General features: G+C 42.0%; 1 protein-coding gene across 19 annotated transcripts in view; it reads right to left on the bottom strand.

Annotated features, from left to right (window-relative positions):
- Positions 1-12,486, bottom strand: part of Kcnma1 (potassium calcium-activated channel subfamily M alpha 1) — a 719,966-nt gene that overhangs the window by 144,127 nt on the left and 563,353 nt on the right. For all 19 annotated transcript variants that reach the window (XR_012907918.1, XM_075949389.1, XM_075949388.1 and 16 more), the window contains exons 16-17: positions 10,559-10,627; positions 1,023-1,109 (exon numbers count right to left, since the gene is read on the bottom strand). Coding sequence is in view for 18 of the 19 variants with exons in the window: in XM_075949389.1 (XP_075805504.1) it covers positions 1,023-1,109; positions 10,559-10,627 (156 nt within the window). In the remaining variant the exon portion in view is untranslated. The remainder of the gene's footprint in view (positions 1-1,022; positions 1,110-10,558; positions 10,628-12,486) is intronic.

Here is a 12,486-nt window from a genome sequence, read left to right on the forward strand (position 1 = left end):
CAATGAAGCCATGTTTTAGTTCCTTCCTAAACAAAGAAGGAACTCTAAGGCTGGGTGAGGTCATGAACCCAAAGAAACCCATTAGTACCCAGAGCAGCGGTGGTGCAGAGTAAGTAGGTGCTGGCCTTTTACAGTCAAGAAGGCCAGAGTTCTGAGCACTTTAGAAGACTGACTTCTATTTCTTGGGTAATTTTTGAGGGTTAGCATAAAGAATAGGCACACGTCACATGGGCCTGGCTCTGAGTGGGGACTCATTAGAAGACAATGGGCATCCACAAAGAATTGAAGACACTCATAGTAAGTATTGATTTAAAATATGTAACACAATTATTCAGTTGAGTAACTTTTCTTGATTAATTATATCATATTTTCTGAAAGCAAAAGTTCTGGAGTTGGTGGAATAAAATCAAATATAAACAAAAGTCTAAATTGATATGCAAAGTCCTGTGATTCCCTAAGTTACTTAAATAGGAATAAAGACATTAATAAAAAATTTTAAGAAACGTGGAGCCTGGTGCTAGCCTCATACTAGAACTAAAGAGGCTTCCCAACTGAAGCTGACAACGTTAGCCAGGGCTTAGAAAGTTGCGAGCACAGATAGGGGCATTTTAATGTTCTGCCAAAAATTAATCCAAACTGTTTGAAGTTCTTCTTGGCATTTACATCAGAACATATGCAAGGACATTTACCCATACGATATTAGGAAAATGACCTCAGACAGGGGCCAGAAGTCCTGTGCATCTCCTTCAGAACCGGAAGACTTAGAATGACTTGAAGTCACTTCTGCTTTCTTGGCCTCAGTTTCTTTCCTTGTAAGATGAAGGGGCAGATAAAGATGCTTCCTGATCTAAATTTTTAGTATTCTGACTTAAAGACAGGGAAATGACTGTGGGAAAAGACACCCTAGGAAGCAATTACTACTTCTGGAGGTAGAGTCTTGGACATACGGAGCATGCAGGTCTCAGTAGGTCTAAGTGTCTGGGGTTGGGCCAGAAAGAAAGCAGATAAAAATCAACTCTTACCTTTTAACTTCTTTGGCATCACTTGCGATGAAAAATCCTAAAGTACCTTCTTGGATCTTAAGGTGGTTCCCAGGGTTAATTAATATTCTGCTCAATGAACAGAAACAAACAAAGAAGACAAAAGTGTGAGCTGGGGTTCAGGATAAAGACTTGATGATGACACCATCCTGTTGCCTTGATAGGGGCCCCACTCATCTTGTTCCTTAGATCTTTCCTTAGAGCCTGGCATTCACTGGGCCACACATCTATTTCAATCATGCCATAATTTAGCTCCAGGTAGCACACTCCAAGTCAGGGCCATCAAAGGTCTTGGTCTTAGGGTCTAGGTTTGCTTAATGGAGCTGCTTAACTGCTCCCAGAAGTACATTCTTCAGAATGGATCCATTTAGAAACTGATTTTGACGGTCAGTTTTGAAACACACTCAGCCTAATGAAGTTCTATGCAACCCCCATTTCCCCTTAGGTGATTGAGCATTAATGGGACCCCTATGTGTATACAGAAACATACATATATACATACCACATATTTCCATGGGGAATGGTACAAGACACCTATGTTACATGTAATGCATAATAAAACAGCACATCTTTGAGGCTTTGATAAGGACATGTAAGCAGACTCTATGAAGAACACGATCTACACACTGATAAAGAAAGCTATTATCTGTCAAATATGCCCAATGATTCCCGTCTACTTTCTATAAAAATGGATGGGTTGTGTGAATGAGACATAAAAATAGTATTCTGTCATTGGGGCCCACTGCAGCTTAAAGACAAATGAAAATTATCTCTAAAAACAGAAACAAAACAACTGCCTTGTCTTGTAGGGATATATAAATCTAAATATTCACAGCCCTACAAGTGCTAGAAATGGACTAGCTAGCCAAGTTATGTTTGTGGTGGCATAGAGATAAAAGGATCCTAATCTAATAAATGGGAGAAACAAGCAAGTTTCTGCTGATCAAAAGCAGAGTACTGTGTTGTCCTATGCAGAAACAGTGATGAGGCATTGTGTATAACAGGTGTAGAATTTAGAGACTTGGGATGAAGCAAAAGACAATAGCACTATTATTTGATATAAAAAGCTAGTGATTAAGGCAAGAGAGGTTTGGGCTCGGGTTCACTGAAGACCCCCAGCTGCCCAAGACAAATGGGGGAGGGGAAAAATTAATGTGTGATCTTTCTGTAGTGGTAAGATTCAGGAGATAATGTTGTCAAAGTAGCTCTCTCTCTGCAACAAAACAGGGAGAGCCCAGGTGAACTTCTGCACTGTTGGGAGAATTCTGATCAGATCATCACCCTGAGGTTACTGTTCATAGCTGCGAACAGTACAAGAGCACCTACCATTACCTACAAGACCTGACAGCGGGAAGCGGGGCTTGTGCCATTGCCATGGCTGCTGTTAACACTAAATAAGAGAGAATGAAGAGGCGACCGCTCTGCCTCAGAACCACCAGCAGCAATGAGGTTCCTTCCACATCAGAACTCATCAGTCCATCCTAATGGGCCTGCGGTCTGCACTAAGGACACACTGCAAAAGGCAGAGGTTTTACAAAAAGACCTTATCATGACTCCTCTGCCAATTCCCACACCCGTATCATAAGCCTTCTCATTTAGCACAGTCATGAGGCAAAGATGTCAGAGATTATACAAATTGTTGCAATTAAATGAATGTAAAAATTAGTTTGTGCTCAATAAGGTGCATGTGAGATTATATAGTTTATATTGATTTCCTTTTCAAAATCACCTAAGTAAGGCATTTTAGGATCACAGGGTTCTAGATTTTGTACAATCTTTGCCTTGTTTTCCTAAAAGGCAGTTCCTATGTGACTGCCTCTGCAATCAGAAATTGGGTTCATATTCCAGCATTGAAGTGGTAATTTGGGGTAAGTTCCTAAACTTACCAAGAATTCAACTGCTTTTCCCTATGAGAGGTGCATTAAGACTAACAATAGCCATTTGTCAAAGAAGATAATGTCTAAACAGCTTGATGCCTTCGATTATGGTTACTGTTACCATGTCTTCCCTGTAAAAATGTCCAAGTATATTGCATTCCATCAGAGGTCTCCTGGCTCAGTGGACTGGAACACTGTGCTTCTTATCAAAAATATCCTCTATGATGAAGTTATAGAATTAAAAACTATACATGATAGAATAATGCATGAGTACTTCTATTTAAAAAAATTCCCGTACTTCTGGAGTTTTAAAAGTATGTTCCCCAAAGTTTGGGAAGCCTCTATTTTGCTAAGAATCCACATAGGAGTGGAAGGGATCCCGAGCTGGCTGGATGGGTGGGATTCTATCACAACTCAAACAACAGAATACGGAAGGTAAAATTTGACACACGTTGTCTTGGTCAGACATTTATGTCCAAAGACCTGTGCTTCCTTTTCTCATGCTTTGTGCCACATTATCTGTCCCATGGTGATCCAGTCCACTGTTTCACTGTGAAATGTGGTAATCTCAGGGTTCCTAGCCACAGAGGTTTTTCATTTTCCGCTGGTCTTTATCTGCACTGACTGAACAAGAATTGGCCTGCGGTGACATCAGGGATTGCAGTCTAGAGAATGCAGGTAGAAGTGCTTTGCTGCAGTCTTCAAGCATCTTTTAATCAAGTCAGTGCTGGTGGAGATCAACCTGGTGCTCAAGCCTCGGCTTCCCTAGCCATCAATGTTAGTGAAGCACTTAGGTGCATTCATCATAACCACTGGATCCTGGCTTTGAAGGAAGCTAGGTCTCACCCTCCTTAACTATAAAATGCAGAGAATAATACCTGACTGACAATGTTCCTAAGAGAATAAAGGCTATAGTCTATGCATTAAGGACACATTATGTCCTCAATCTTTGGTTTCTATAAATATAAGCAAGGTGACTAAAAACGTCAGAGTAAAGAAGCCCTCACACCTCTACTGGCCTACTCTCGATTTTGTATTCAATGCTAACAGAACCCTTGGGAAGGTGTGGTCTCTGGGCAACATCTAGAAATGGGTTACTACAGATCTACCTTGTGCTACAAATCAAAATCACTCTATTCCTTGAGTTTTATGGAGATATGCAAGCGATAGACAGCATCTCCTGTCCCCAGAGCTCTTGGGATCCCCAAATACCCTCATGTGCCCTATGGCCAGGGTGCGAAGATTAAACCTGTATGCATATGAAGTATGAGGCAGGTATAAAGGCTAGGCTAAGACAGGCTTCAGTGGGTTCATTTGAGGGAGTCAAAAGAATGAGCCCATCCAGGAAAAAAAATAGGAAGTCCATCAGACAGGTGCTCCGTGCATTGCAGGCTAGACTGAGCTCTAAGGGGAAGTCATCAGCCAGGTGCTCCGTGTGGTACAGGCTAGACTGAGCTCTAAAGGTGGTGAAGAACAGGCCTCTGATTCCTGGGGCCCACAACATAGGAAGTTTCCTAGGTGACTTGTGAGTTTCACAGCCTCTTTGGAGAAATACATTCCTGATTTTAGTATTTCAGATTGCATAACTGTTACCTGCATTCCAAATCTAGAAACATTTAAATAAATGCTAGTCTTCTTCATCTGAGAAATGTAAAAATATATTAATTCTAGGCAGGAATAACTTTTTCCTCTCCCTACAAAATGCCTTTTATACTTAAAATTTGCTATTGACTTACTAGGAATGTTAGCTTTTTTGTTTGTTTTTTTGTTTGTTTGTTTTTTTTTTTGGCAAATCTCTCTGATCTTTTTAGGAGACTATTCAATGTCAAGTTTGTTTTGTTCTTATGGCTGCCAAACATCTTCCTCCATAAGCACCACTTTTAATCAGTTTTCTGGCTCCAATTTTGTTTAAGTCATAAGCTTATCAGAGATAAAACTCAAGATGTGTCATGCAGAGAATCAAGAAAATCTCCAAGAGGAGTCTCCTATCGGGAGAGGCCTTTCTTCCTGCGCATCCATTAGCAGAATTCCAACAAGGACATCTTGGCAGAAGGAGACATTTCCTCATTTCAAGGAAGATATAAATTATCCCCCCTTTTTCCCCATGACCTTGCTGACTTCAATTGAAAACGCCTAGTGAGAGATGGCAGCACAGGGCTTGTGTGGTCTCATCTCCACGAATTCTCGCTCATTGCTTTTCTTACGTCTGCAGCAAGGCTTATTCTTCGTCTGCTTACCCTTCAGAAGAGCAAAGCACACACTTTCTGTAAGAGATCACTGCCAGTTGGAAGACTGAGAAACAGGATCCCCGTTTACTTCTGAGTTTTTTTTTAAATAAATATTTATTTATTTTATATACAATATTCTGTCTGTATGTATGCCTGCAGGCCAGAAGACGGCACCAGATGGTTGTGAGCCACCATGTGGTTGCTGGGAATTGAACTCAGGACCTTTGGAAGAGCAGGCAATGCTCTTAACTCTGAGCCATCTCTCCAGCCCCATACTTCTGAGTTTTCCTTAGTAGAACTTAGGGACATGCTACAGGCACTTTCTAGATCTGTAGAATGAATGGAAACTGGCCTCAGTTCTCCAAGTTTCTCTTTTTCTCTCCAATAAATGAAAGTAACAACTACTGCGATTCTCATCAGTCAGCCTGATCAAATGCGTGACCACAAGTCTTCTTGTAGATTGGCCACCAAGCTAAGTTCCCAGAGGCAGTAAGTATAAATATACAAATATGCAAATATGTAAACAGTCACTTAGGCAGCTGGAGCAATTGGTTTCAATACCGAAAGCAAAACTCACTTAGAATTGAAATGCATGTTTCTGATTGCAGAACATATCCACACAGAATGGGCTCTATCCAATGGGGCATGTTTTTATCAGGGCCCTAGGGCAGACATTACATTGACTATCTTATGCTTGGACTTGAGGCAGATTGAAAAAAAAAATCAGGACTAGGTGGGGAGAAATATTCTTTTTCTTCTCTCCAATGCTTAAGGTGCAACAGCTGCAGAATTATTTAGTAATCCTTCCTCAGTCCTCCTAATCCTTACCTTTGTTAGGGGGAATGGCCAATGACTAGTAATTCAACTGAAACAGATACCTTAAAGAAGACTTTCATCCACCATGGACAAATAGACTGCGTGCATGCATTTGTGTGTGTGTGTGTGTGTGTGTGTGTGTGTGTGTGTGTGTAGTTTTGTCCCCATCCCCCCCCCCCCTTTAGGCATCGTGTACCATTCCCCAAGCAATTGAGAAAATATCACGACTTCTGTGAAGGTATAGTTTATACTTGGAAACACTATTATCACAATTGTGTCTAGCAAGCTAATGGGACTTCATTAAACAGAGCAAGCAAGTCAGAACCACTGAGGAGCTCAGTTCATGCTATGCCCTGCTGACTCACACCACTGGGAAGAGGTCTCTCTGATCACTCAAGTTCATGGACAATTACTGTCAGCAGGAACTTGATTCAAACCAATTTCTGCCCCCTCTCAGGAAGTTCAACTGCACTGCAGTTTGTGTTGTGTTACGACATAGCTTAGAAAAAACCCAAATCTCAAACCTCATCACTTCTCTGGAACTTTCCATTTCTTCTGGGCTTTACAATAAGTGCTGCTGGAGTCCCACACAACTAGACACATGCATTTACATTAGAATATGTGTAAAAGACACAGGTGTGTATTCCATGCTTCAATATGCATAGGCCTAGTTCACTTACATACAGAGACACCATAATCAAGGTTGCTCCCAGCTGGTCAGACTCAAATGACCATCACTGTGGTCTACAACAATATTGGCAATATATGATTTAGCCCACGTTCACATCAATAATCTTAAAAGTAAAATTTCCATATATTTGTAGAGTATAAGAAGACTAGCTACATGGGAGAGGCTAGAGAGCTGATCTAGGAAAGATAACACTGGACATGTGGTTCTGGGAGCAAGCCATACGCTCTGGTACACGTTAAGACAAGTCATGCCCATATCACAACATGCCTTCACCACAAAGTAAAAGGGCCCCAGGCCAGAAGCCAACAGCAGAGGTGCAACCACTGTGGACCTCTGAAGATGCATAGTGTTGCAATAACTTCTCGCAGTTGGATCATATCAATAATACCAAACTGACAGGAAGCCACCTCTATTTATTCACATCTACTAAAAAAAAAATCACAGAAGATCTGACATTGGAAAGAATCCCAGACAACACAAACACACAAGTATAAACACAAACACATGACAGTGACTACAACCACGGAGAAGAACATGAAGAGGTCGGCATTGTCACAGTCTCTTTTCAACAGTACTGTCTTAGAGAATGCCTTGTAAAAAAACTATGCGAAAAATGTAACAACAACAAAACAATCACCCCAAACCCAAATAATTAAAAAAACGCCATTGATAATAATTTAGTCATGCTTCATGCAACACAAAACAGCGGCAAAACAGGATGAAGTGACATGGTAAAAGCTGAGATACTTCCTACTAAGAAATGTGCCAAACACACAAGGGGCAAAAGAAAACCATGAGTTTGTCCCAACAAACAGTGCTTATTGCAGAACACAAATACACAGCTGGGCAGTTCAGTGCTGGCATTTCAAGTCTCTACAGAGAACTGCTCAAGAAATTAGATAGTCAAAATGAAATCAACCCGAACAAGAATGAGGAAAAGGCGAGGTGCTAGCGCTTGGTCTCTGTTTTGTGGATAAAGAACAGAAACTGATTGACAAAGTGGAAACTCAACAGAGGGGCGAGAAGGTCACTGGGAATGTGGATGTGGGATGAAGACAAAATGGTGCCCGCATCTGATGGATACCAGGACAACATCAGGACAGTACAGAAACAGACACAGAGGGCTGGAGAGAAACGGTCTCCTTTTCAAGTTGAATATTATTTGTTTTCATCATTAGTGCTAAGATTGAAGACAATCTATACCTTTCTGTTTACCTTTTTACTTATTTATTTTAGTTTTCCTGCAAAGAAGTTAGTGCATCAACCAAAAGAATCAACAAATCAAACAAGGACAGCAGCCGGCTACTTTTATGTATTCTAGTGGGAGACGGGTGATACATATGTATAATATATATATAATATATATAGATATACTATATATATATACTAGACAAGGAAATGAGATTATATATCCATATATATAATCTCTCTTCTTGAGTTCTTGGCAAATGGTTAGTCCTGTGGTTAGGAGTGAAGACAGAGGGTGGAGGTTGGAAGGAAAGTTAACGAAGAATGCATACCGCTTTCGGCTTCTGCAAAACGACAAGAAAAGAATTTCAAATCAAACAATTTGATAATAAATTGACTGACACCAGGAGGAAGGAAGGAATAAAACCTTTGTTTCAAATCATTTGAAGGATGCATGTGAAAACAAGGTTTATCAGCAAAGCATGGAAAAAGGATCATGGGTGGAGCCAACAACAGAGAAGAACCTCAAACATTGGTCAGAGGTAGGAAGTGGGAAGAGAAGCAGCTTCTCTAGATTTCCATACCTTGTCCATTACAAAACGTGAGAGGATGAGGACTAGTTCTCTCACAAGGATATAAAAACAAAAGTGCGCTTTGGACTTAGACGCTTTGTTGAGTACATCTTGTGTTTTGTTGGGGTACGAGCCACGTTCCCTCCAGCACACCTTTTCCACAGCACTCATGTGCTTCCACACTGAGACCAAGCCACACTGAGGATTAATGCTGGCAACTGCACACAAAAAGCCAATACAAAGCCAGACAAGTTCTTTTTTTGCCTTTTCTGGGGGCACTAGGAGGGAAAACAAAATCACAACCTATATCTCTAGACATGGCTTTGTTGGAAACAGCTCAGGTTTATGAATCAATGAGAAGCCCTGTCAAAGAGAAGGCTGTGTTTTCCTGGGACCTGAAATCTGTTTCCTTAGAATAGTGCCTGTCCTCTAGTGGCACCTCTCTTTCCTGGGACCAAAGGGTGGTAAGTGGGAGCTGAGTGGCTGATGCTCATGGCTCAGTGCTGCCATGAGATCATTCCAGAAAATACTCATCAACACCACCTACGCAGCGATCCTTTTCCTCCTTCCTTCCTTCCTTCCTTCCTTCCTTCCTTCCTTCCTTCCTTCCTTCCTTCCTTCCTTCCTTCCTTCCTTTTTTTCCTTTCTTTCCTTTATGTTTGTTTGGAGAGAGATGCACAAAAGCAATAGAGAGAGGTCCTCTGATCCACAAAGATTGCCATTCACAACCTACCCCACCCTCCAAAAAAAATTCAAGGACCCACAGTCCTTCCTCCATACACGTGGATCCAGGTAAGGCTAGTATAAAGGTGGGCTAATGGTAACTCTAGCAAATCCCACGTTAACTGTTGACAGACAAATGGCCATGGCTCTCTTGGGCTCAAATAATACTTTTAATAGTCCTTCCTTTGCCAACAAGGAAAAGAAAAATGTATCCTTCCATGCATAGTTTTGAAATTGCTACCACAGTGTTCTACAAAAGGACACCAAATCCACCATTTTCTCTTCTGGTGTCTGGTTGATTTGGATTTTCAAAGTAACTCAGCATTTGGTCAGATTGGCTGTGGACAATCTGACATGACAGTTAAGGGGAGGGACAACAGAGGATCCACTTGCCTGTGATCCAGTGTTCCTTTTGTTAACGTCACAGACACATATTTGGAAATAGGCATGTGTGTGTGTGTGTGTGTGTGTGTGTGTGTGTGTGGTCATTTATCAAGACTGACAAAACTCCTTGAATGAAGCTAGTAGAACTTTTTAAGTGTTGTTCTGCATTCTGTTCGGTTATGAAGACGTGTATTGACGTGGGTGGGCTGCCCTTCTGGCCCTGTTAACATGTAGGAGCAAAAGCCTTGCTAGAGGAGGTACAGCATCTGGATACATCGTTTCAGAGAACAAAAGTCAGGCTATCTTTTAACCAGCTATCTTTCTCCCCAAACTATGAGTAAGAATTGAGGATCCAAGATTATCTGTGTTATCAACGAGGCACCTAGGACCTCCCACCACCACTACCAGATTCCTGCTCAGACATTGCCGCCACCAACCAGCAGTAAGGTCATGTTATCGACTGGAATGTTATCTATTTCAACCAGACCTTGTCCCTCACTGGTCTGATTTGCACATCATTAAGTAAAAAATAAATAAATAATGAGAGCTCCTGCCTCAGAGCTCTTCTCTTCTGGCTAATTTACATGAAGCTGATATTCTGCCACCTGGCTAAGGCTGCAGTGGAAGAAACACATATGGTCCACAATACGCTGCTTACAGATCGGCTACTGAGAGAGCTGGCCCCTCCCATTACCACTCTACCGCAGGCTGCTGGAAAGAAGGCCTGAAGCCACCTGCTTTCTGCTTACAGCAGTAAAAAGAACTTCAAGAGAGAGTCCTTCCATTCTTGCTTTCTTGTGTAAAGGGTAGCTATAGCATAGTGGTTGGAGCTACCCTCTCCTGTCTTCCAGAGAAATGTCTGGGTGTCCAGTGGAGCATGGGGTGACAAGCTGGTCTGAAATAGAAGCTGCAGTGTCTTGAAATGTTTTGCAGGATTCTGGAGGTGCTGCACTGGGTTCCAAGCAAATAATTCATAAAGCGAGAAAGAGGAAGTGGACGGACCCCTCCCGGGATAAACACTACATGAACGTCAACTTACCGGCTCTCCCGGTTGGCAGACTTGTACTCAATGGCTATCATCAAAAGTTTCAGCTTCACAAAGCACAGCCTGCAATGAGACAGAGAGGCCTCCCAGTCAATGACTGTGAACAGCGGAGTCTCATAACAAACCCCTTCTGGAACTTCCAGTCCCCTAATGCAGCCATTATCCAGGGAGCCCTCAGTCTACCCCAGGTGCCAAAGGCAGGCTCAGTAAAATGACACCTCCACATCTTCCCCATTAAAGCTGATTTCCCACAAGTGATAAGGGACTGGATGTTCAAAGTGCAAATTGGGCTCTGGTCTGGATGTCTAGACACAGACCCCAAGCAGAGATTTGTGCCTGGGGATTTACAGCAGCCAGATTCATTAGTTACTCAGCCGGATAGTAAAATGTTAACTGCAGCGGGAGGAAGAGACTTGGAGCAGTGCGACCTGTTATTTGGATTCCATTTCAGCCTTTTGTACAAATGGCTCATATTGTTGTTCAGAGCAGCCCCCCATGTGCTTGGAATGACGGTAATAATACTTAGCCTCCATCTAAGTGCCCAGCGCATGACTACAGCTTTCTCACTCCTGGTTTTATCCAGGCTGCCTCAACTCCTCTGCGCAGGGCTCTGGGCGGCAGACCAGACTGCTCTCTGTTGGCTTGTTCCTGCCTCCCCACCTTCACTCTTGTGCACCCTCTGCACGCCAGTATCTTCTCTTCTCTTCCAAACCACTTGCCCAGGCCACAGCCAGTCTAATCACCAGCTCCAAGCAATATTCTAGCTATTGCTCTCTTTATAGATTTTAGTTTTCAAACCTCGCCAGCACCTTGCCTGTGTCCACGTCATTTAGCTCCTAGCTAAGTTTACGCTGGCTGTGGCTGCTTCCCATTCTCTCCTTGGCCACAGACAAGTCTTCAAAGTGTTTGGAATTCCCCACACAGTGCACAGCAAACGGAGTCACTAACACAGAGGGCCTCCATAAACAGATGAATCCTACTCACTGTGTCTCAGCTCCAAGAACATAAAAAGAGGTGTCACAACATGCTTGTGCACAAAGAGATTCAGGTAGTGCTAGTCATGTGGAGTAGAAAACTCAAAGGCAAAGGTTAAATGAAGAACGGTACAGTGGAGTGTAAGGCTGTCAAATCCAAAATTAATTCTGAGAACTGTTTTAACATGTTAGAGTCACAAAGAGTAAGATATAAACCTGAAAATAACGTAGTAAAATTTAGATTAAGATGGTCATTGACTATTTAAAGAGATAAGAGCTCACACAAAGAAAAAAATGAACCACATATATTATGTATCACATGTTTCTACAATAAGCATTAAATCATATATTCTAGGAGATATTAAATAATGAAACATTGCTCAAGTGATGATGAAAAATGAACCCTGGTTATTTAGTTTCAGGATTGTAAAGGGGATGGGGGATGAGGGATGAGGTCCTAGCTAAGGCCTAGGTGGCTCTACTTATTTCTTACCACCTTCCTCCACGGGAGATACCATCCTTCTATTTGACTGGTGGTAAAGTTAAGACCCAGAATGCCCACACAACTCATCCAGTGGTTAAGTATTAGGCTTCTAACTGACCTAGAGGGAGAGACATCTTCCCCTCCAGTGAAGTGTGCTATCAGGGAAAGTACAATTTTAAGCCAATAGACAAGGGAATCAATAATAAATTTCTAGATCTTGGCAAATCCTATGTAGAAATAAAACCACTTGTGAGGATAAATAGTAACTGGGGGGAAAAATAGGTTGCGGGATGGAAGCTCTTAACTGCTTGTATAGATTTAACCCTACTGGCGGGAAAGGAAGAGTGCCTCCTAGTTAGTGTACATTTCATTGTCTCATTTTGACTAAGATCAAATGCAGTAGGGTGAATGTGTTCACTCTTAGTTGCCATTTACCCTGCTGGGTTTAAGAATCAAGGACTTTC

Source organism: Microtus pennsylvanicus, chromosome 15 (genome assembly GCF_037038515.1).
Source record: "Microtus pennsylvanicus isolate mMicPen1 chromosome 15, mMicPen1.hap1, whole genome shotgun sequence".
Lineage (NCBI taxonomy): Eukaryota > Metazoa > Chordata > Mammalia > Rodentia > Cricetidae > Microtus > Microtus pennsylvanicus.